Consider the following 26,161-nt stretch of genomic DNA (forward strand, 5'->3'; position numbering starts at 1 on the left):
ATATCACAATAACCCAAAGACAGTAACTACAAAAGATAACTTCAAAGCAAAGAAATTTTAATTTCAAATGTATAACAAGAAAAATCTTTTGTGGGCAAAATCTGCCAGCAATTATAATGGGTGGGTCGGGGGTGGGCAGGAGTGCAAGAGTACCTGGTTCTGGCAGTCCCAAAGAGATCAAGTTTGGCCACTCTCTGCTGACACAACTCAAAGGCAAGACAGACTAGTGGTGGTAAAACCAGAAAGGAATTCATTTCAGTGAGGCCAACACCAGGAAGGCAGTGAACTAATGTCTCAAAGACTGGCTCCAAAGTGCTGCAAATACTTCAAGGTTTATATAAGAAAAATGTGGGATGAATGTCAGTGGGGACATGCAGGTGGCCAATAAAGATCAAGTCGATTGTTGCCTTGAGGTCAATTACCCCAGGTCTTGCTGGATGAGAGCAGTTGCCCTTGTTGCTCAAGGGGTAGTTTCAGTCCCCATCATGGGATGCTTTTCCTGAGTTAAGCTTACCTGCTGGAAAAAAGAGCTTAATCAGTTACAAAGTACAAACTGCAGCCAGAATGGAGGTAGGCAGTTGAAGTCCTCTTTCACTATTTCCAACAAGTAGATGTTGTGAGACCCATACAACTCTCCATCACAAGTATGAGCATGTAGGACACACACCTGCGTGGACACATAGAGAATGTCCTAGATTGTCCTTATCCTCACATCTCTGTCTGTACCTCCTCATGAAGCCTTCACAGAAGGCTAAGCTCCCTGTCTCTGAAAGCCTGTGGTTTTCAGTATCTGCTAGATCATGTAAATATAATTGTCTCCTGTTATTTCATTAAGTGAATTTTATCCCCTTTAGTTATGTCATAGTATATCATTCCATTATATCCCCAACAGCATCTAATAGAGCCGAGTACATGGTCAAGGCATAATTAATATTTGTTGATTAATTAAAACAACATCAGACAATTTGATTGCTTTATCTAAAATGAGGACAAATTTGTAGGCTTCCTCAGCCTCTCTCAGTATTTCCAGGTCTGTGTGTGTGTTCATGTGTATGTAATCTTAAGTATGCACCTTAAAGAAACATTTTCCTACATTAAAAAATCCTAGGGACACCTAAGTGCCTCAGCAATTGAACATCTGCCTTCGGATCAGGGTGTGATCCCAGAGTCTTGGATCAAGTCCCACATAGAGCTCTTTGCATGGAGCCTGCTTCTCCCTCTGCCTGTCTCTCTCTCTCTCTCTCTCTCTGTCTGTCGTGAATAAATAAATAAAATCTTTTTTAAAAGGGGATTCCTGGGTGGCTCAGTGGTTTAGCACCCACCTTTGGCCCAAGGCATGATCCTGGAGTCCTGGGATCAAGTCCCGCATCAGGCTCCCTGCATGGAAACTGCTTCCCCCTCTGCACCTGTCTCTCTCTATCACTCATGAATGGGTAAATAAAATCTTAAAAAAAAATTTTTTTAATTCCTAAAGTACTATTATTATGCTTAGAAAAATTAATAATTCCATATTCAAGTTCCTATCTCAAGAACAGCCTAAATTTGTAGTTAGCTTGTTTAAAGTAGGATTCAACTATAATGTTATGCCTCTTAAGTGTATTTTCATTTCTTTCTGGTCGCTGACTTATTGAAAGGACCAAACTGATTTTCCCCAAGAATGTCTCATTTTGGTGGTCCATCTGGTTGCTTGCTTCTGGTATCATTTAACTTATTCCTCTGTTTCCTGTATTTCCCACAAACTAGAAGTTACATCATAATTCTGGTTAAATATTTTTGGCAGAATACATCATACACTATGCTGTGTAGATCATATTGTACCATAAGAGGAGCATATTCTCTGGCTGTCTCATTAGTGTTAAGACTAATCCCTGGATCAAGATGATAACAGTCTGATCTCTTGCCTTACCCAGTGAATATAGTGGAATAGCCTATGACAATAACACACAACAAAGTTATAAAGACTCCTACCTATCACCTTGGACCCCTTAAAGATGGTCTCTAACCAGCTACATTAGAACATTGCAATTTCTGGGCAGCCCTGGTGGCTCAGTGGTTTAGTGCTGCCTTCGGCCCAGGGTGTGATCCTGGAGACCCAGGATTGAGTCCCACATCGGGCTCCCTGCGTGGAGCCTGCTTCTCCCTCTGCCTGTGTCTCTGCCTCTCTCTCTCTGTGTCTCTCATGAATAAATAAAAAAAATTTAAAAAAGAAGAAAAGAACACTGCAATTTCCAAAAAACAGCATTTTCACGCTGGGTTGGTCCTTTTGGTTGTGTCATAATTCTTTGTTGAAGCATCTACTGTTATGTATTTAATTGAATTCGTTTCATGAACACCATGGTGACTGCCATTTATGTTCAACCTGAGATGCATTCCTCCTTTGTATTAAGAGTTTCTGTTCAGTATGTCAATAAAATAATAGTGAAAATAAAAGTAACATTACTTCTTTGGCTCACGGACAAGCGTAGGTTTGGGAAAACTAGCCGCAAGCAGCAATCCATCCACTGGTGTACATCATCACACTCCAGAGTGACCACTGTCAGGGCAGGGCAGATAAAATTAGACATAGCCCTGAGCTCAAGGGTCGTTCCAGCATTGGGCAACAAAAGGAGATACAACCAGGCCAGAAGAATGCAGCATAAAAAGTGAAATCATATGTAAAAAGAACACACGTTATGAAGATTAATTTAGGCAACCTTCTAAACAGCCCTATGAGAAAGTACTATTGTAATCCCTGCTCACTGGTAAAGGTCTTCTTCCTGAGCAAGAGTCAACCCTCAGGGGAAAAAAATGGGAAAGACCAACCTTACTCTTTGTCCCTCAGAAAGGATGTTCTTGCCACCAAGAAGTGGCCGGTGAGGGTGTGCGGGGTGTGGGAGGTGTGGCATGTCACTGCGTCTAAACAAGCCTGCTTAGCCTTTGCCCACACAGGCCTGTGCTCCAAACCAGTACCCTCCAGAAGGCTCTGGTTTTTCATAAGGGGCTTAATGGGTGTTTTGATAATTCTACACTGGCCTGTCATACACAATGCAGAATGCTTCACAACCCCAGCTCCCAGGCTTTAAGTGACAATAGTCCTTGTGACAAGCAAAAATGCCCTTGTAGACATTTCCAAACACCAACTGGAAATAGAGTGTGTGTGTGTGTGTGTGTGTGTGTGTGTGTGTGTAAAAGGGATAAGGTAGCCTTTCTGGCTCAGAATGACTAGATACCGCTGAAAGGTCCAGATGACAGTCAAAAGCAGGGACAGGCAAAGGGAGGTGTTCAGATGTTGTTCCCCTGTTCTTGTTGCCCTGTCCCCTCCCTCACTGAGCACAGGAAGCACATGTTAAGCCTTGTGGGAGGATGGGGCTAGGTGGAGGCATCCCAAGTAGATGCTCCCTGGGCCCTCACAGGGTGCCTCCTGATTCTCAGAGTGCACCTCTTCCCTTCCTTCCCACTTCTCCCACTTCCCTCCACTCAGATTTTGCCCCCTCTGGTATGACCCTCCCAACAGAAGGAATCAAGCCCCAGTTTGTTTAGTCAACACTGCAAACTTCTGGCCCAGCACATGGGGCTTGTTTGGCTAACATGAAGGCTTTATTTTTGTTTCTTAACTTAGTTGCCACACTTTAAAACTAGGAGATTTTATATAAAAAGCTGGATTTTCAGTTTTTCTTTAAAAATCAGAAGTTCAAGCACCCAAGTTCATACTTGTATCCCCTGTTGCCATTAAAATAAACTTTGCCACTAATACAATCTCCCTCAAATAAGATAATACATGGAGCTTCATCTCTCTAACCTGATTTACATTTCACTTATATTACATGTCTTCCTCCTGATTACTGCCAGTGAGAGGCCCTCTCTACCTATGAGATTACTGGGGGGGTGTTAAGGGGAGAAGATGGGCCATTCTCAGTTGATTGCCCTCTCACAAGAGCAACTGAATTGTACTGGGGTCAGGGAAATGAGTAAAGAGTCGGGAGATGTGGAATCTGTTAGCTGTGTGATCATGGGCAAGCCACTCTACCTCTTGAGATTAAAAAAAAAAAAAAAAAAGTTGGGTTAAATAATCCATGAGCTCCATTCCATCCCTAAAAGTCACTGATTTTGCAGTTCAGGTACACAGACTCTCCTATGCACGTGCACAGACACACACACACACACACACACACAGATATTGATAATGAAATCATAACTAAGATAATTTCAGATCAATTCTAAAAGTTAAAAATGTCAATTAACAAAGAATTTTTTAACGAGTTACTGTGTTCGCAACTCTTTAAGATTTCAATCCTTGCTTTCCCCTTCTTCTTCCAAACAAATGAACAAACGCTGTGACTTCCCTTTTATTCACATGCTTATCTCATTTCTTTTAAATGCATATTGCTTGTTTGCTTACTTGTGAGTGCAAGATCTTCTCTCTGAGGGTCACTGAGCAAATTCTGGAAAGTTGGGGGAGGAAGTCTGAGGTCTATTCGTGTATAAAAGAATGTGTAAAGAAGTCAGGATTGGGGTTTCCCTGCTCATGGCTGGGAGTACTTTCCTCCCATCTTCCTGCTTTGCATTTCTTACAAGTCTTGTTTTTATATCTAATAAGGGGTTAATATCTAGAATATATAAAGAACTGCAACTCAACAGCAACAATAAAAAACAAATAACTTGATTTTTAAAAGGGCAGAGGACTTGAATATACATTTCTCCAAGGAAAATATGCGAAGAAAAAAGGGACACCTGGGTGGCTCAGTGGCTGAGCATCTGCCTTCAGCTCAGGTCGTGATCCGGGGTCCTGGGATCAAGTCCCACATCCGGCTCCCCGCGCGGAGCCTGCTTCTCCCTCTGTCTTTGTCTCTGTCTCTCTCTGTGTCTCTCATGAATAAATGAATAAAAACTTCGAAAAAATAAAAAAAGAAGAAGGGGAGGAGGAGGAGGAGGAGGGAGAAAAGGAGGGAGAGGAAAGAAAAGAAATACAAATGGACAATAAGCACATGAAAGATGCCAATGATTAGAGAAGTGCAAATCAAAACTACAAGGAGATATCACCTCACACCCATTAGGATAGATGGCTACTATAAGGGGGGAAAAAGCAGAAAATAGCAAATGTTGCCAAGGATGTGGAGAAAATGCAGCCTTTGTGCACTGTTGGTGAGGTTGTAAAATGGTGCAGCTACTATGGAAAAACGGCATGGTAGTTCTTCAAAAAATTAAAAATAGAACTACCATATAACCCAACAATTCTACTTCTGGGCATATACTCCAAAGAATTGAAACTCAGAGATGTTTGTACATGCCTATTCATGATAACCAAAAGGTAGAAGAAACTCAAATGTCCGTTGATGGAAGAATGGATAAACAAAATATTGTAAGTACGTACAATGGAATATTATTCAGCCTCAAAAAGCAAATAAATTCTTATGTCATCTGTACTTCAAATAAAATAATTAATTATTTTTTAAAAAGCAAAGAAATTCTGACACATGCCACAACATGGATGAGCCTTGAAGACTAAATGAGACAAACCAGTTACAAATAGACAAATACTGTATGATTCCACTCCTCTAAGGTACCTAAAGTAGTCAAATTTGTAGAGACAAAGGGAATGGTGGTGGCCAGGGGCAGAGGGAGGAGTAGGGATGGGATGAGGAATTGCTATTAATAGGTACAGAGTTTCAATTTTACAAGATGAAAGAGTTCTATGGATGGATGGTGGTGAATACCACTGAACTGTATACTTAAAATAGTGCAGACAGTAAATTCTGTTATGTGCATTTTCACTATTAAAACTTTTTAGGGGTGCCTGGGTGGCCCAGTCAATTAAGTGTCTGGCTTCGGTTCAAGTCATGATCTCAGGGTCCTGGGATCAAGCAAACATCAGGACTGTCCTCAGCAGGGAGTCTGTTTGTCCCCTCTGTCCCTGCCCCTGCTGGTATTCTCTCTCTCAAATAAATAAAACCTTTAAAAAAAATAAATACAACTCTTTAAACAATAATATTAAATCAAATCAATTGGCTTAACAGTGAAAAAATGTATCAAGTAAACCAAACCATTGTAAGAAAGATAAAATATAGATATGATCACAAATATGAGAGGCAGTAAAAATACTTTAAACAGAGAGCTTCAAGTTCACAACCTCTGCCTGGTGTACCACAGAGAGCATGAGGCTCCTGGATGAGATAGACAAGGAAGAATGAGCATGAGGTAATAGAAGTTCTGGTGCATCAACACAATGGAGATTATGCAATCATAAAAATGTACTTGAATAGAGAGGCAGCTGGTAGGCAGTGGGCTTGAGCAATGGAAATCCGACCACAGTGATCCACAGCTGAGCCCAAACAGGCTGGTGAAGTCACCCACTTGGAAATAGCCATAGGCCCTAGCTGACCAATGGTCTACTTACATGCAGGCACAGTTACCAGAAAAGGGAAAATTCTATACATTCCCATACCTCCTTCATTCCACCCTGTACCTATAGCCCCTCGCCACCACCTCATGGCAGATAGTCTCTCTCTCGCTGTCCTGGCCACTGGTCCCTTTCCGTGTATTCAGTAAACTTTTATCTCCTTTGTTCTGACTCGGGTGAAGTCTCTCACCACCTGTGCCACCGACCTCCATGGATGGGGACACCCCACATTCAAGACTATGTAACATCATGGAGAAATACTGCTGACATGTTTTGAGAAAACAGCAAAATACAAAATTGAAAGGTATAATTGAAGTGTGCATTCATTACATGTGTGATTAGGCAAGGACGAGATGGGAAAAGACAAAAAAGAAATTAGTTCCTTTGTTAGGTAGATTTATTTTTTTTTTCTGCTTTGAAAGACATTTTTATTGTTACAATAATATTTATACAACAAATATGAAGATAAAGATAGAGTAGAATGAAACAGAATTCCCAAAGTGTTCCTTCTCAGAAAAGGTTTTGCTCCACAAGGTACCAGATCACAATTTCTTAAAGAAGAAATAACTTTATTTGCAGTCTCGGCTACAATGGACCAGTGGAAACAGCTGACCAGAGCAGCCACCTCTTTGACCCACAGCAGAGGCTGCCACACATTTATGTGGCAACACTACATCATGCTCTCCTACTCTGGCTGCTGTAGTTACATTCCCCACGCGATACCTGGTCCTGGAGATCTTTGTGTTTATGACTTTTCCTCAAAAGCTGCAAGCACTTGGGGACAGAACCTATTTCTGTTGCCCTTGCAATGCCTAGTACAGTGCTGGGTTACCACTCAAGTTTCTTGCCAGATGAGTGCTAATTAGATGCAGCCTGCTGAGAGAGACCCTGATGACCCGCTATTATTTTTTGCTAATTAATATATCAAATAATGTTGACGTGCATGAGTACATCCCAGAGGCATGCATAAGAAGGCAGGCATATAATAATTCCCAAGCGCTGCAGATGCCAGCAAGGTACGAGCTCCAGTGTTTCATGTCTGGATGGTAAGCAATAAACTGGAGGTACAAGAGCACCCCATTTTAGCGTGGTTTGGTGTTCCTTACATGGGTCACTGTATTATGGATTACTCGTGTCCCTGGAAGTCGAACACGTACAGAGAAGAGAAGCCTGTGGATGCTGCCAGCTTCGGACTCCAGTGTTATAAAACATCTTAGAGTACTCCTCTGTGCTACAAAGGAGGGCATTCAGCCTCCTAATCTGTAACAAAGTCCTCTTTTTTTCCATCTAGTCGTCAGCTTCAGTAGATGGGGGACTTGGATGGAAAACTATGTCGCTTTCCTTACAGCAGGGAGCATAGAACAAATATAGCATCTGTAAGTTTCAAAAGGTAAAAGGAAAATACATCCTTAGGACTTTCCTGTGTTCCCCAGCAGTGGCTGTAGAAATAGCCCTGCAGTTCCAAACACACAGACAAATATAAACACCCAAAGAAATACTCTGTCTACCACCATGGCTACGTACTTCCAGTCATCTTCAACCTGAAAGGCAAACAAAAAGTCAAAACAATTAAAAAAAAAAAAAGGAAACCATAGGGGATGTGTTTTGTCTCATAAATAAGCTGCTTTCTTTTCAAAGAAGACTTCCCGGGCAATTTTTATTTTTATTTTTTTATTTATTTTTTTTTCCCCTGGCAATTTTTAAAGCAAACATAATTTTATCGTGGTTAACTCGTGTTTCCTATATAGTTCACAGAACTTTTGTCTGAAGAGAGTGGATGCACATGCCCCTCTAGTGCCTCGTGCAGATGGCTACAGAGTTAGCAGGATCACCCAGAGCACAAAGGACTTTTCCTGCAAAAAGCATTCCCAAGAAAACCACTCGGATAGCTCAATTTTTGCCATTGGCACCACTGGATATTCTGACCCCTTGGCAAGTCTGGGAAATGGGTTTGAGACAGGGGTGCAGGATGGGAGAAATGATGGAGGGCCCTCTCATCAGGAATAGGCAGCTCTCTAGCCCTCAAAGTCATGCTAGCTATGGAGAATTCATTGCTTTTCTCATGTCCTTCCAGTTTCTAACCTCCAAATTCTTATGCCTCCAATTTATGGCTGAGACTTAGTCTCAGGTTGTGTCTTGAGGGCCCTACCAGATGATGTTTAAGACAACAATAACCCCTTGATTTTATGAAGGTGTCACCATGATGCATCCCCCCCACCCCCTGCCTTGTGACTCACAGTCACAGTATCCTCCCCTGCACCAACAGAGCGGACTTCAGGTCCAAGACATCCTTTCACTAGGAGATATGAATGCCGACAACTGCAGTATGAGGTCAAACCCTGACACCTGGCACAAATTTTCAGATGCCCGAAGCTAGTCATCCTTATGCTATGGAAAACTGGCATGATTTCCTTGAGCTCTCTCTTTGGAGAATGGGGGAGGTCCATGCTGCTATCGTTAGACTCTGGGCAACAAAAGCAGAATATGTTGATGCTAAAAATATCCCTGAGGCTCCTTCAATCTACACCTAGATCCCTCTCCAGTAGAATAAGTGGGATTGGAATTGCAGAAGACTCACTCCCCTCTCCCAGCACTCTCAGGCTGCAGGCTGCTGTGCAGTTGGTTCTCCTGCCCTGGAGGCAGATCTTCCCATTCACCCTTCCCTCTGCCACTGTTCTTAAGAAAGAGTTTCATTAACCAAGGTTGTCCTGAATGTTTATTTTAACCAGATTTCACTGGAGTTAACATTTCAAGAGGTGGAGTTTTGTTCTGAAACTATGGTTTTTCCTAACCAACCCCTAGGCCACTTCACCCATAACTGCTTAATAACTGAGTGTCAGTAATGCTCCCTGTTCCTCTTGTAAACAGAAGTCACACTGAAGATCTGACTGGACCTACAAGTGCCTCTAAGCCCACTCTAGGTGGACAGGCTGGAGGAGCCATGTACCTACCTCCTTTGTTTCATTTTGGTTCTTCATGTTTTCTGCTATGAATTGAACACTATTAATTACATCTTCGACATCAGGCCAGTGCTCTGAATTTTCAGTCATCCATTGTAAAGACTGATGACTTAATCTTCTTTTGCTGGTGGCAAGCTCACTTGATTTATGACAGTGGCAGCATTCTTTAGGAAGTTTTGTCTCTCTGTAATTATCAAAGTTGACTTTGGTGGGCCTACTGGAAATGCCTTTGGAGTTTTTATCAGAACTCGTCTTCCTCATCTTGTCCAGAGGCCTCCTCATCATCAGGATCTGGGGTAACAGCTGGAGGAAAACCGTCTTCACCCACTTGGGCATAGTGTGTGTTGCTGGGGTGCGATAATGTATGTTCAACACAAACACAGTCACCGCAATGGACAGGGTGACAAAAATCATGGTGAACAGTAGGTACTCACCCACCAATGGGATCACAAGAGACGTGGATGGGATGGTTTCTGTGATTACCAGCAAAAACACAGTCAGAGAAAGCAGAACTGAAATACAAAGTGTCACCTTTTCACCACAATCAGAAGGAAGGTAAAAGACCAGCACAGTTAGAAATGAAATAAAGAGACAAGGGATGATGAGATTAATGGTATAAAACATTGGCAGTCTTCTAATGTAAAAAGAATAGGTTATATCTGTGTATATCTCCTCACAACAGTTGTATTTTATATCATGTTTGTAGCCAGAAGCATCAACAATTTCCCATTCACTGTTTTCCCAAAAATCATTCATGTCTACTTTAGATCCAATGATTAGAAGATCAATTTCAGCTTTGTCATAGGTCCAAGAACCAAATTTCAGGGAACAATTTTGATGATCAAAAGGGAAAAAAGTGATATCCATAGGACAGGAACTCTTGAAAATAGCCGGTGGAGTCCAGATTATCATGCCATCATATTTAAGAAGAGCTTTTGTCTTGCCTTCCACTTGAAAGTCACCAACAGCACTGCAAAGTAAACCAGACACCATTTAGTAACACCCCTTTTGCTGTGGGTAGGCATGTACTGAAGGCAACTTTAGAAAGAGATTACTGTTGCCAGAAGCCCATACTTGTTGTAGAGGACAATGTCAGGCTTCCAGATTCTATCCGCAGGAACACGAAGAGTCTCAATGCCATCATATTCCATTGGGTTCCAGCGCAATTTATAGTCATTCCAGATCTAAAGGCAAAAGTCAGTTGAATAAAAAAATTTTAGTGACTTTATTCCAATATTAATTCCATGTTGGTTTAGCAGGTTTTTTTGGAAAAAGTAAGTTCTTATTTAACGAGTACATTGGAGGGGCACCTAGCTGGCTCAGTTGGTAGAGCATGACTCTCGGTCTCAGCGTCATGAGTTCAAGACCCACACTGGGCATGGAGCCTAGTTAAAAAAAAAAAAAAAAAAAAAAAAAAAAAACAAAGAATACATTGGTTTCTATCAAAAGCTAGGAGATTAGGGATGCCTGGGTGGCTCAGCAGTTGAGCATCTGCCTTTGGCTCAGGGCATGATCCCAGGATCCCAGGACTGAGTCCCTCATCGGAGTCCCCACAGGGAGCCTGCTTCTCCCTCTGCCCATGTCTCTGCCTCTCTCTGTGGGCCTCTCATGAATAAAGAAATAAAATCTTAAGAAAAAAGAAACTTAAAAAAAAAGGTTGGGAGGTTAAATCCATGGAGGATAGGGTGCTAGGAAAGAAACAAACAATCCAATCATGAAATGGGCAAAAGACATGAACAGGAATCTCACAGAGGAAGACATAGACATGGCCAACAAGCACATGAGAAAATGCTCTGCATCACTTGCCATCAGGGAAATACAAATCAAAACCGCAATGAGATACCACCTCACACTAGTGAGAATGGGGAAAATTAACAAGGCAGGAAACCAAAAATGTTGGAGAGGATGCGGAGAAAAGGGAACCCTCTTGCACTGTTGGTGGGAAAACTGTGTGGAGGTTCCTCAAAGAGTTAAAAATAGACCTGCCCTACGACCCAGCAATTGCACTGCTGGGGATTTACCCCAAAGATACAGATGCAATGAAACGCCGGGACACCTGCACCCTGGTGTTTATAGAAGCAATGTCCACAATAGCCAAACTGTGGAAGGAACTTTGGTGTCCATCGGAAGATGAATGGATAAAGAGGATGTGGTCTATGTATACAATGGAATATTACTCAGCCATTAGAAATGACAAATACCCACCATTTGCTTCGATGTGGATGGAACTGGAGGGTATTATGCTGAGTGAAATAAGTCAATCGGAGAAGGACAAACATTAATGGTCTCATTCATTTGGGGAATATAAATAATAGTGAAAGAGAATAGAGGGGAAGGGAGAAGAAATGAGTAGGAAATATCAGAAAGGGAGACAGAACATGGAAGTCTCCTAACTCTGGGAAACAAACTAGGGGTGGTGAAATGGGAGGAGGGCGGGGGGTGGGGGTGACTGGTTGGCGGGCACTGAGGGGGGCACTTGACGGGATGAGCACTGGGTGTTATTTTGTATGTTGGCAAATTGAACACCAATAAAAAATAAATTTATTATAAAAAAAAGGATAGGGTGCTAGGTAGCTGAGCTGATTTTGGCAAATATGACTTAAATAATTAGCTATTGATTATTAGCTGGCTAAGGTTATAAATTCAACTTCTGTGTTCCACAGACTATATTCACACTGGAGTAGCAACTCATTTCTAATATTAAAAAAATAGTTCAAGTGTACCATGATGAATTTGTTACAAAGTCTGCATAAAAGATTAAGACAAGAAGGAAAAATGAAATAGTATAACTGATAAAACCAGCTGGTGGGACTCTAACCCACAAGCTCTCATAGTCAGTTCCTGACTTCCCCCTGGTGCAGCAGGATCAAAGAGCTGGCAAGCATCTGACTCTGGGGCTCAAGTTACAGATATAAATAGGAGACCTGAGGCAGAAACCAGAAGGGACAGGTCTCTATGTCCCAGAGAACTTTATCACTACGTTTCAGCACCTGTGCTGTGTTTCAGCACATCAAGAAGCTGTTTCAGAGCTGACCTTTAGGCTTTGGAAACAGATAGATAGTATTTTATGCTCCATCATAAGCTAGAGATGGAAAGAGGGAATGTTAGTGGAATTTATCCAGTAGACATTGTTAGCCTGGCACATGAGTAAGATAGGTCCAAGGGAAGGACACATAATGCAGACACATACGTGACGTAGCCACAGATTGGTTTCCATGATCTGGTTTACTTCATCCTGGAAAAAAGAAATAACATTTTTAGCCTTAAATGTACTTGCTAATAAATGTACTTGCTAATAATGGATCTTAGAACAATAATTACAATGGAAGAGAGCCAAATCTGAGTTATTCATACTAACGGAGGAAAACAAAACCTAAAAAGTCAACTTATAAAATGCAACCAGAAATATATTTTCACATCTCATTCCAACCATGTTCACTTTGAAAGAAACTGTGGCTTAAAAACTGTCTTTCAAATCAGATTTAAGTCTCACGTCTTCTGTGAAGCCTTTCTGATCTCCATAGCTCATAAGGTTTCTGATTCCATGAAAGGAGGAAGAGAAGGGACTGTGGGAAGAAGGGAGGGGTAGTACTGCAGATGGTGATAGCTATCAGAACTTGGTTCATTGTTTTTACCATCTTCTTCCCAGTCCTTGGAAACCTCCCTTCCTCAGCTGTGCTCAGCACTCTCCAGGCTCTGAGTGCTGAGCCCAATTGCCCCTTGAAATGTGAGCCTCAGCTTACCATGCGGTTTCCACCTGGGACCTGCCACTCTGATGCACCACATCCCAATTCTCATTCAAGCCATACTGATTTCTTCAATCATTCATTACTCAAGTATTTATTGAGTACTGTGTGCTCTATAAATGCCGGGAATTTAGACACATGAAGGTAGGGGATTTTTCCATCCTGTTTACTGCTAAACTATTAATTGGAGAGACAAAAATTCAATAATAGATATATAATATAATGTATGACAGTTATAAGTCCTATGAAGAAAAATAAAGAGGGATAGAGGGGTGTGTTTGTGCATACATACACACATACACAAGCACACACACAAGCAAACACATCTGTTTGAGACAGAATGATGAAAGAAGGCTTCTCTGAGGAGATAGATTAAACAAGTTCCTAAATGGCCTGAAGACAGTCATGGAGCTATCTGGAATAAAACATTTCAAGCCAATATACCAAATATAGTATGCTCCTAAGCAACTACCAGGCTTCAGTGGGAAAACTACTGAAGACATATTCAGGACCTTCAGCAAACTTACAACACAACTGCTTGGATATTAGGTATTGGGTATTCCCAGTGGCCAGCAGTAGGTTCCCAAAACTTACCAACCAGGGTGCCCAGGTGGCTCAGTCGGTTAAGTGACTGCCTTCACCTCAGGTCATGATCTCAGAGTCCTAGCCTGGGATTGAGGCCCCCATTCCCCTACCCTGTCAACCTCCCTGCTAAGCAGGGAGTCTGCTTCTCCCTCTCCCTCTCCCTTTCCCCATCGCTTGTGCACACACTCTCTCTCCCTTCTCTCTTTCTAAAATAAATAAATAAAATCTTAAAAAATAAAACAACTTACCAACCTTGCTTTACAAGACACATGGACACCTTTCATGTCAAATGAATTCAACTGTGGTTGACAGAATTATAGCCAGGACTCAGACATTAACCTGCTCTTTTTCACTGAGCTGCTCTGTTGTTCTCTACTCCCCCTGCTAAGTTTCCTCCTTCGAATGGGTTTGCGTCAAATAATGGTAAGCTTCAGTGTTTTAAAAGGTCAACAAAAAGACTTACATTTATGGTTTCCTATTAGCCAGGAACAGAAAAAAAAAAAAAAAGGAGTAGAGAGCTATACTTATCCATTAGCCAAGCAGTCCATGGCTGGTGCCTTCTGCTCATGAGAAGGTCTTGTTGTGACCTATGGATTCCATCCAGTGGAGGCCATGTCAATAAACCATTGGCTGTCAATCAAAAATGGACTAACTATGCAATCCAGAAAGGCCTCAGGGGTAAATATCATAAGCATCTTCCAAAGACTGCATTCCCTCTATATACTAGTATACTGTGTTTACAGAACTAGTGTATACTGTGAACTAGTGCATCGTGTTCAAATAGTTAAAATCTGTTGGCAATATTGTCCTGACAATATCCCTGTCTTCCACCAAAACTTCTATAGGCTAGTAAAGCTCAATGTGGTGTGGACATCTTCAGGGGTGTCAGCCAACTTTCTTGTGAATGAGGACTTTTTCTGGCAAGTCTTGTTCTCCATCCAATTCCATACCACACTGATGGTCATGGGTAGTATCATCAGAGAGCCCAGCTGAAAGAGGCCAGAGATCCACAATACCATTCACGTTGCTGGGACCATTGCCCTATATCTCTTTCTTGGGAAAATAAATTAGTTGGCACCCTGCCTGAATTAAAGGATTGGAGTTACAATTTCAAACTGATTAGGCTCTGAGCAGCAGAGATTGAGATCAGAAAAGCCAGGTGGACTACACTTTCAAGGCCTTTAAGTTTGTCATTTCAGATATGTGAGGCCATCGAAACACTAGGGGCTTTGTCTTGGATCTCTGTTGGGAGCACAGCAGGAGTACTCTTACACTGAAAGATCATCTATCCAGAAAACTTTGTGGCCAGTATCATTCTGTATGGCAGCAAATACACTTCCATACAGAGGAGCAAAAGGCCTAGAGACTTTGAGAAGGAAGTTGATGATTGTGCGTCCTTGTTGTACTGCATCACAGAGCTATTCCCAGGGCTCACTGTGGCTCAATGACAACAATGTATATGGTCCACAGGGGCTTCTGGTGCCCCAAATGAGACCAGGTAGCTTATAATACACCAATAAGAATGGCTACATTAATGTCTGACAAAGTAGACTTCAGAAAAAAATGATTACTATGGACAAAGAAAGACATTACATAGTGCTTGAAGGATAAATTCACCAGGAAGGCATATGATCCTAATTGTATACACACCAAACAATGAAACAAAAATTGGTAAAGCTGAAAGAAGGAATAAATCCCTAATTATAGCTGAAGACTTCAACACTTCCTCTCTCAGCAACCTATAGAATACTAGACAGAAAATTGGCAAAAATATAGATCTGAAGAATACAATCAACAGGACCCAACTGACATATATAGAATCAAAATAGCAGAATACATAAATTTTTCAAGTATGTGTGGAATATTAACCAGATAAATCATATTTTTCATTTTTATTAAATATTTTATTTATTCATTCATAGAGACACACAGAGAGAGGCAGAGATACAGGCGGAGGGAGAAGCAGGCTCCATGCAGGGAGCCTGACACAGGACTCGATCCTCGGTCCCCAGGATCACACGCCAGGTGTAGGTGGCACTAAACTGCTGTGCCACCAGAGCTGCCCATAATTTTTAAAAGATTTTATCTATTTATCCATGAGTGATGCACAGAGAGAGAGAGAGAGAGAGGCAGAGACACAGACAGAGGGAGAAACAGGCCTCATGAGGGGATCCCGACGTGGGACTTGATCTCAGGACCCCTGATCATGCCCTGGACCGAAGGCGGCGCTAGACCGCTGAGCTACCCGGGCTGCCCGATAAATCATATTTTTATCATGGGCCATAAAATAAACCTCATAAACTTAAAAGAATTGAAACCATACAGTGTGTTTTCTGACTATAATGGAATCAAACTAGAAATCAATAACAAAAAGACAACAGGAAAATCTCTAAACCCACAAGAATAAACAATAGACTTCTAAATAATACATAGGTCAAAGAAGATGTCTCAAAGGAGGGTTTTTTTTTTAAGATTTTATTATTTTTATTTCTTTATTTGAGAGAAAGAGTGTGTGTATCACCGTGTGAGTAGGGGAAAGTGCAGAGGGAGAAGAAGAAAGAGAATCCCCAGCAGACTCCACAGCGAACATGGAGCCCTGGGCAGGGCTTGATCTTATGACCCTGAGATCATGACTTAAGCCAAAATCAAGAGGCAGACACTTGGGGCGTCTGCCTTTAGCTCAGGTCATGATCCCGAGATCCTGGGATCAAGTCCCACATCAGGCTCCCCAGAAGGATCCTGCTTCTCTCTCTGCCTATGTCTCTGCCTTTCTTTCTGTGTCTCTCATGAGTAAACAAATAAAATATACATTAAAAAAATCAGACACTTAACCGAGTTACCCAGGTGCCTCTCAAAGGAGATTTTTAAAAATACATAGAACAGAATGAAAATGAAAATACAACATACCAAAACATGAAGGACATAGCTTAGAACAGTGCTGAAAATAAAATTATAGCATGATATGCTTACACTAGAAATAAGGCCTCAAATCAATAATCCAAGTTTCTACTTCAAGAAATTAGAAAAAGAAGCACAAAATAAATCCCAAAGCAAGCTTAAGGAAGGAAAAATAAAGATAAGAGTAGAAAATTTGGGATACCAGGCTGGCTCAGTCATTGAAACATGCAAGTCTTGATGTAGAGAATAAATAAGTAAACAAACAAACTTTTTTTAACAAGAGTAGACATCAAAATTAAAAAGGAAAACAAAAGGCTGAGTCTTTGGAGGAGAAACAACAAAATTGAGGAATTTGTAGCAAGATTGACAAAAATAAAAACAGAGAAGACACAACTCACCAACATCAAGAATAAAACAGGAGCTATCACTTCAGATCCTGTAGCCATTACAAAGAATAGACAATACTATAAACAATTTTATCATACACTCAAAAATTTCTAAAAAGTGGACTAAAACCTCAAAAGCCACAAACTATCCAAATTCAAAGAAAATGAAATTGACAGTCTGAATAGTCTATGGCCATTTTTAAAAATTGAATTTATAGTTAAAAACCTCTGGAAAAGAAGTATCTAGACCGAGTAAGTTTCCCTGGAGAATTCTACCAACCAGGTAAAGAATTAATATTAATTTTACACAATCTTTTCCAGAATGTAGAAGAGGATGGAACAATTCTAAACATTTTTTATGAAGTATTATCCAAACACAAAACCCAAAGACAGTACAAAAAAAGAAAATTACAGATCAATATCTGTCACAAACCCATCAATAAAGTATTAGCAAACTGATTCTAACAATATATAAAAAGTTATACACCAGGACACCTGGGTGGCTCAGTGGTTGACCGTCTGCCTTCGGCTCCCTGTGTGATCCCAGGGTCCTGAGATCAAGTCCCACATCTGGCTCCTTGCACGGAGCCTCCTTCTCCCTCAGCCTCTGTCTCTGCCTCTCTCTCTGTGTCTCTCATGAATAACTAAATAAATCTTTTTTTAAAAAGTTATATACCATGACTAAATGAGATGTAAGGCTGGTTCAACACTCAAAAATCAATCAGTGTAAGTTACCATATCAACAAGGTAAAGAAGAAAAATTATGTGATTATATCAATTGATGCAGAAAAAGCATTTGGCAAAAATTCAACATCAGCTTATGACAAAAATTCGTTGAAAACTGGGAATAGGGATCCCTGGGTGGTGCAGTGGTTTAGCGCCTGCCTTTGGCCCAGGGCGCGATCCTGGAGACCTGGGATCAAATCCCACATCGGGCTCCCGGTGCATGGAGCCTGCTTCTCCCTCTGCCTATGTCTCCACCTCTCTCTCTCTCTCAATGTGTGACTATCATAAATAAATAAAAAAAAAAAAAAAAAAGAAAACTGGGAATAAAGGAGAATTTCCTCAGCTTGATGAAAACCTCCATAAAAATGCTACAGCTATCATTATACTAAATTGTAAAAAGTTGACTGCTTTTTCCTTAAGATTGAGAACAAGGCAAAGATGTTCATTTTCACCGTTTTACTCAATACAGTACTAGAAATTCTAGTCAATGCAATAAGACAAGAAAAAGAGGAAAAAAGCACAGATTGGAAAGAAAGAAAGAAAGAAAAAAACTATATTTGCATATGACATGGTTGCCTACATAGAAAATCCCATGGAATTTATAAAAATATTGAAACTAAAAAAATACTGATATTAATAAGTTCAGCAAAATCTCATGGTATAAGATCAATAGACAAAAAATTCAATTTCCATATAATAAGAATGAACATAGAGAAACCAAAATTAAAAGCACGTTATTTTCAATTGCTTCAAATAAAACAAAATACTTACATATGTACACAATAATACATGAATAGGATCTGTGTACTGAAAATTACAAAATGCTGATAAAAAAAGGGCTAAGTGGAGAAATATCTTGCATTCACGGGTTGGAAGACTCAACAAAGTAAATATGCCACTTCTCCCCAAATTAATTTATAGATGTGGTACAATTCCTTTCAAAATCCCAGCAAAGCTTTTTGTATACATAGGCAGCTTATTCTATAAGGCTTAGGCCCTAGAATAGCTAATATAATTTTGACAAAGAAGAATAAGGTGGCAGGAATCACTTTGACCAATATTAAGACTTACTGGGTGCCTGAGTGACTCAGCCATTAAGCATCTTCCATCAGCTCAGGTCATGATCCTAGAGTCCAGGAATCGAGACCCCACATCAGGCTCCCTGCTCAGCGGGGAGTCTGCTTCTCCCTCTCCTCCTGTCCCCACCCCCACTCCTGCATGTGTGCTCTCTTTCTCTTTCTCTCAAATAAATAATTAAAATATTTAAAAATAAAAAACATAAAAAACAAGACTTACTATACAGTTACAGTAATCAAGACTGTGTGGTATTGGTGGAGGGTTAGTCATATAGATTAATGGAATGGAATAGAGGACCCTGAAGTAGATCCATACAAATATGCTCAACTGATTTTTCACAGAGGTACACAAGCAACTTAATGGAAAAAGGATAGCCTTTTCAACAAATGACACTGGAGCAACTAGACACCACAGACCAAAAAAAAAAAAAAAAGAGAGAGAGAGAGAGAGAGAGAAGGACCAAGCCTCGCATTTTTTTTTAAAGAGAGGCAGAGGGATCCCTGGGTGGCGCAGCGGTTTAGCGCCTGCCTTTGGCCCACGGCGTGATCCTGGAGACCCGGGATCCAATCCCACGTCGGGCTCCGGGTGCATGGAGCCTGCTTTTCCCTCTGCCTATGTCTCTGCCTCTCTCTCTCTTTCTCTCTCTCTCTCTCTGTGTGTGTGACTATCTTAAATAAATAAACATTTAAAAATAAATAAATAAAAATAAAGAGAGGCAGAGAAACAGGCTCCATGCAGGGAGCCCAGTGTGGGACTTGATCCAGGCAACCCGGATCATGCCCTGAGCCAAAGGCAGATGCTCAATCACTGAGCCACCCAGGCATCCCTAAGCCTCAGATTTTATACAAAAATTAAAAATTAACTCAAAATGGATCACAGTCTTAAAAAAATAGAGCTTTAAGAAAAAAAATAAAAGAAAATCTCTGGGATCTGCTTAACACCAAAAGCACAACACATAAAAGGAAAAATTTATAAACTGGACCTCATCAAAATGGAAAAGTTTGAGTGAAAGCCCACATGAAAAAGATGAAAAAAGAAGCTACAAACTAGGGTAAAATACAACTGACCCTTGAATACACAGGTTTGAACTGTGCAGATCCACTTATATAGAGAATTTTTATAGCACTGTGCTATAAATGTATTTTCTCTTTCTTATGATTTTCTTAATAACATTTTATTTTCTCTTACTCTATTGTAAGAATACAGAATATAACACCCTTAATATACAAAATACATGTTAATCAAGTGTTATCAGTAAAGCTTCAGGTCAACAGTAGACTACTAGTAGTTAGATTTTGGGAAGTCAAAAGTTATATGAAGAATTTTGACTGTGCTAGGCGCTAGTGCCCCTAACCCCTGCATTATTTAAAGGTCAACTGTATTTACAAACCACATATCTGGCAAAGCATTAGCATCTAGAATATAGCAAGAACTGTTAACACTGGACAGTTAAAAAAAATCAAACAATTCAATTAGAAAATGGGCAAAAAACCATGAACAAATATTTCACCAAAGAGCATATACAGATGGCAAATTAGCACATGAAAAGATCGTCTATGTCATTAGTCATTAGGAAAATGCATATTAAAACTGCAATGAGAGGGATCCCTGGGTGGCGCAGCGGTTTGGCGCCTGTCTTTGGCCCAGGGCCCGATCCTGGAGACCCGGGATCGAATCCCACATCGGGCTCCGGGTGCATGGAGCCCGCTCCTCCCTCTGCCTGTGTCTCTGCCTCTCTCTCTGTGTGACTATCATAAATAAATAAAAATTAAAAAAAATAATAAAAATAAAAAAAAAATAAAACTGCAATGAGATATCATTATATACCTATTAGAATGCCTAAAATAAAAAAAAAACACCAAATATTGGTGAAGATGCAAATAAACTGGATCACTTATATATTGCTGGCAGGAATGTAAAAGGATAGATTCACTCTGGAAAGCATCCTGGCAATTTCTTTAAAAAACTAAACATGCAACTACCATATAGCCCAGCAATTACACACCTGGAGATTTATCCCAGAGAAATGAAGATTTATGCTCACACAAAAACCTATACCCAAATGTTCATAGCACTTTTATTTGTAATAGAATAAAACTGGAATCAACCCAAATGTTCTTTAACCACCGAAAAGTGAAATAAACTGCAGTGCCTAAATACCACACAGCACCAAGAAGAAATGAACTATTGATACAGTCGACAACTGGGATGAGTTTCCAGAAAAACCAATCCCACAAGATTACATACTTTATGATTCCATTTTTATATAACTTTCTTGAAATGACAAAATTTTTAAAATAGAAGACACATTAGTGGTTGCCACTGGGAAAACTGGGCAAAGTGTACAAAGGATCTTTCTATTATTTTCTTTTTTTTTAAGATTGTATTTATTTATTCATAGAGACACAGAGAGAGAGAGGCAGAGGCACAGGCAGAGGGAGAAGCAGGCTCCATGCAGGGAGCCTGATGTGGGACTCGATCCTGGGTCTCCAGGATCAGGCCCTGGGCTGCAGGTGGTGCTAAACCGCTGTGCAACCGGGGCTGCCCAGGATCTTTCTATTATTTCTTACAATTGCATTTGAACCTACAGTTATTTCAGTAAATAAAAATTCAAGTCTTCCTTACATTTCCCAAGTCTCCCTTACAGCTAGAGGTTGTCAGTGAACCAGGAAGCAGAGGATGTTAGTAGGGTTAGTAGGACTTCTAGGAAAACCCCTCAGGAAGTCACAGATGTCTGTTACATGCCCTTCTCCCTTCCTCCTGCTTATCATCAAGGATGTGAATATGATGAGCGAAAATCAGCAGTTATCTTGGACCACTTTGGCAACACTGAGGGAAGAAAGCACATGGTGAAATAGAAAGATGGAACCTTGCTCACTGTCACCAATGTATGGTTTATGCTTTAAGCATCACGGTCAATGTGATTGGCATCCCCTGAATGTTGTGCAGTGCCTAACCTGAGCAACTGAATACAGTGGAGCAATCACTAACACCATGAAGCCACCTGGTATTAATCTCCTAAACTGTTAACCTTTACATTTCTATTACATAAGAAAGAAATAAACTTGTTTTATTTAAGTCATATTTTTTTAAAATCTTTGATAGCAGCCACATGCAAATGTCAAAATCTGTGTGTTGCCATCCCCACCCACCATCCTCAGAACAATGTCCTGGAAAGAAATATCAACCAAGGATTTGAAGTGATGCTGTACAGTGAAATAGAAATAGTGAAATAGTGAATAGTGAAAATTAGAACAATCCAACCACAGCAAACTATAGCTTCCAGCCAGGTAGGAAGCCAGTAACCAGTCAACACGATTTGGGGGTAGAAAGGACCAGAACAGGTACCAAATAAATATTTTTTAAGGAATGAGTAGGCCCATCTAAGCAAAATAAAATGTGTTATTTTTTTTAACCAGTATATACTGGTATATACATACTTCCAATTTGGGCCAGAAGCCAGAGAACCAGGCCAGGGGTCAGTCTCATCCACTAGGAAACATGGACTGGAGAAACATCATGGGCCCTGACTTCACATCTGTAATTAAGATCTTTCCCCAGTGAACCCTGAAAGCCTCCACTGTTTCCTAAGGGGCAAAGTCTAGGAGCACAGAGAACTCCTTCCTTATCCATAGGCTGGGACTGATGAAAGGGGCTCCCTTTGCTGTACACTGTTGTCTCAGGAGCTCTAGCTTTAGCCTCCCCCTATACTTCCTGAGCCTACCTATTCCTGGCATTTGGTCCGCAGGCCAGCTCTGCTCCCTCCTATGCCTTGGAGCCCAGAACCCTGCTCTATGTTATAATACCAGGTCCCACTACCTCCTCTCTGAGCAATTAGGACATGAAGGTTATTCAAAGGAGAGAACTGCAGTCCTCCTTGCCCTTGAACATAGCAAGAAATCCAAATTCCCGCCTGTTTTCTCACACTGGATGGAACTATATGAAAGAAGGTGATTTTCTTTTTCTTTCTTGCATAATGTAGAAGACTTAAAGCCATTCTTTTTCTATGGAGTAAAAAGAACATGAACTTTGGAGTCAGACAGGCTCAATTAAGATTGCAGTTCCACCATGTTATAGTTGTACTACCTAAGGAAGGTCACTTAACTGAGCTTCCCTCCAGCTATAAAATGCAGATGACAGCCACTAAGTGCAGACATAGTGACTGGTGCAATGGAATTAGCTCCCTTTGTATTCTCCCTTCAACTTCCTCTTCGCCTCTTTGTTTCCTAAACTGGCTCTGGAAGCACTTCCAGAGAGACACTGCCTTGATGTAAGTAACTTTAACATTAGTGGTAAAGTGTCTTCTTCTCAACAGGAGGACTTCAAAGGGCCAGCACCCATGTAGATGTGCATTTGTTCGTATTTTCAAAATTTCTATATTTACCATGTGCAACAACTAGGACAGTGTTTGAGAATTGCTCTGCGACCCCCACTGCTCTCTGCAGAGTCAGGGTTCCTCCAGGAACATGTGAACTGACGGCACTTACCACATTAGCCAGCTGTGTGATGGCCACTTCAAAATGCACTGTGACGGGATCAGAAACATTTTCTACAGGCCTGATGAACTGGTTATAATGAGAAAACAGTTTGTGAAAGAGCCTCTCTTCAGATGCACAGCCTGCAGAGCCTGCATGGCCAAACAGAGGGAAGAGTTAGAGAAGCAGAGAGAGTGCTCACAGGGGTGGGGAAGGTTCTGGCAGCTTCCATCACCAAGTGACATGAGCAGTGGGGTGTCCAAGTAACTGAGCACTCCTGGCCTGCGTTCTGTCCACCCACACAGACTTGTGTGCCCGTTGTATATGCCTCTCGGGGCCTCAGTTGGTTACCTTTGCCCTGAAGATAAAAAGGGTAAAATGCCTACGTCCCATAACTATTGTGATAGCAAATAAAATAATATTGGCAAGAGCACTCGTAGAAGTCTAATACACCGCGAATATAAAGGGATAGCATGAAATCCAATTCTTGTTTATGTCACTGAGGATGACGATCTTACTGATTTGGTTATTATGGAAAAGTCCTGCCCTTTCTTGTCAAAATACTGATTCAACTACCTGTTTCTACAACAGTGAGGTATTTAGCTAGGGAAGCTTCTCCAAGCAAATTGAAATAACTAGTAATTGTATTAAGATCTTAACAAGCCATAATCCTTTTTAAAATCAGCTTTGAGTTCAATTATTCTGGAGATTTGTGTAAGTGCAAAGTTTTTAGGGCAAGCAAATAGTTTCAAAAGAATTCAAATTTAGTCCTTAAATAATAGCATTTTAATCACTAAATTTTAGATAGTTTAATGTGTATGTCTGTATTCTTCCAAGAATGCATCAAAAGGAGGTTACTTGGCCTTCATGCCTTCATTTGACATAATTCATTTCATTCATACCCCTCTGTATCCCTTACAGAAGCCAAATTTGACATCTGAAGTACTATTCTACAAATTTCCCAGAGGGATTAGAAATCCCTCTGAAAGAAAGAAAATTAAAGGGACTGAAAATCAGCAAAAATGAACAAAAGGATAGCTGTTGTATCACTAAATAGTCATTTGACAAATGGACTTGGAAACACTGAAACTCTGAGATTCCAGCAGGGAAGAACAATTTTAAATGTAAAATAGCACTCTTAAAAAAATAAATAGTAAATAAATAAATAAATAAATAAATAAATAAATAAATAAAATAGCACTCTTGTTACCATAATCAATAAGGGTAGCAATATTTCTACATAAAACAGACAATAAACAATTCTCTCCATTACCCCATTATCCATGCCCCCCACCCGAGACAGCATAGGTAAAGCCTCCATCAGTCTTGAAGAGCAAACCCTGCAAAGCCAAAAGCACGTGGAAATGTGGTTTTCTTCAGCAGAATAGCAGCTAGCTGTTTCCAAGTCTTAACTTTTAAAATGAGTGATCTTACTCTTAGGATCCATTCCAGCACAGTAATATGACATGCTTCCCAAAACAATGATGATTACCTTCAAAATGGAAGGGTTCATGGAGTAAGTAATAGTATCAGCTAACAAATAAATCACAGCTTTAAAAAGATATATTCAATACAAATACAAGTAAGTCAGCTAAATATATCCAGAGAAAGTATGGATAGAAAACTGCATCATTATTATCACCACCAGTTTTTTAGTGGGACAATAAAATATGGTTTACAGTGTTTCATCGTCCTCTCCACCCCACCCCCTAAATCTCATGTTACATGTTAAACTTCCCCAGTAAGAAATAGATTAATTAGCAGTTATAACCGTAGTAATCCCTCTGCAGACCCTCTACATATTCAGACATAGGGCATTTCACCTGTGCTCAGTCGAGCACAACTAGAAAAGTAAACACATGTAGCCATAAAAGAGAATATGAGAAAAAACAGAAATAAGACCTACCTTTCAAGCAAGGAATGAATATACAGGAGCAGAGGCACAGACCAAAGTGAAGGAATCCCTGGCCCTTGCTGGTCAGCATGATTAAAACACACTTTGATTCCTTTTATAGTCAAAGGATTGTGGAAAACAAAGACCTTTCAGACAGCCACATGCATCAGACCTTTAAATCATTAGAGTCCCACTGCAGTCCATGTGTGTCTTCTGTGAAATAAAAACATTCACAAACCTAACACGGATGTTCCCAATATCATAAAGTGGGGCTCACACAAGGGCAAATAAAAAGGATTCAATTCGATGTCAGATGAGTCATCACTTTGCTGTCACCCTAGATCTCTTTTTGTGTAAGAACAGTGAAGGAAAGCGCCGAGGAAACGGTAGGCAGGCAGAATGGAAAACATTGCCTGGCTTAGATCTTTCTGTAGCACAGTTTGGGCAGTAATTCTTGGGGGAGAAACACTCGTTTACTGAGCCCCAAGTACAGGCACAGCATGTGCTAGGGTCCCAGGCAGTGTATTCTGATTCACCGAATTCTCTGGTTAATCAAGGCCATCCTTGTTACTAAAAAACTTACTAAAATAGGAGTTTCCTGTCTTAATAAGCATGGCTTAGAACAGGATTCATCTGATTTTGACTCCAGGGCTTTTAGTGTTTTGTCTTTCTGAGTTCAGGAATCACCATCCAGGACTAGAGATTAGGTATCTGAGAACCAGAGGGGATGAGTATGGAACACAGAATGCCACCTGGACAGCCCTATGTTTATTTCAACATCCTTGTCATCAACTGGTTTTCTTATAGGTTTCTTCTTGTCTCTATAAGTTTAGTGTCGATGGGATTCTGATGAACTGGGCCTTCTGGTCAGATTTTGTTATTGGTTAAAGAGGAGATAGGCCTACAACAAAAGGAAAAAGTGACCCCAGAATGAGAGAAAATATTTGCAACCACATGTCTGATAAGGGATTAATACTCAAAATATATAAGGAACTCCTAAAACTCAATATAAAAAAAATTCAATTAAAAAATGGGCAA

The 26,161-nt window shown here is 40.5% G+C and overlaps 1 protein-coding gene across 4 annotated transcripts; it reads right to left on the minus strand.

Moving 5' to 3' along the window:
- Positions 1-6,751: 6,751 nt before the first annotated feature.
- On the minus strand, positions 6,752-25,569 carry CHRNA6 (cholinergic receptor nicotinic alpha 6 subunit). Of its 4 annotated transcripts, XM_077849383.1 has the most exons (7): positions 25,136-25,569; positions 24,664-24,721; positions 23,242-23,381; positions 12,527-12,571; positions 10,411-10,520; positions 9,328-10,306; positions 6,752-7,917 (listed from the first exon to the last, which is right to left on the minus strand). In XM_077849383.1, the coding sequence occupies exons 2-7, from the start codon at positions 24,695-24,697 to the stop codon at positions 7,786-7,788; spliced, it is 1,440 nt and encodes a 479-aa protein (XP_077705509.1). In that variant the 5' UTR covers positions 24,698-24,721; positions 25,136-25,569; the 3' UTR covers positions 6,752-7,785. The 4 variants fall into 4 exon arrangements, with proteins under 4 accessions (XP_077705509.1, XP_077705508.1, XP_077705510.1 ...); XM_077849382.1 differs by lacking the exon at positions 24,664-24,721 and having other exon boundaries at positions 25,136-25,568; XM_077849384.1 differs by lacking the exons at positions 23,242-23,381; positions 24,664-24,721 and having other exon boundaries at positions 25,136-25,568.
- Between the last annotated feature and the right edge of the window lie 592 nt (positions 25,570-26,161).

This window comes from Canis aureus, chromosome 15 (genome assembly GCF_053574225.1).
Source record: "Canis aureus isolate CA01 chromosome 15, VMU_Caureus_v.1.0, whole genome shotgun sequence".
NCBI classification, from domain to species: domain Eukaryota; kingdom Metazoa; phylum Chordata; class Mammalia; order Carnivora; family Canidae; genus Canis; species Canis aureus.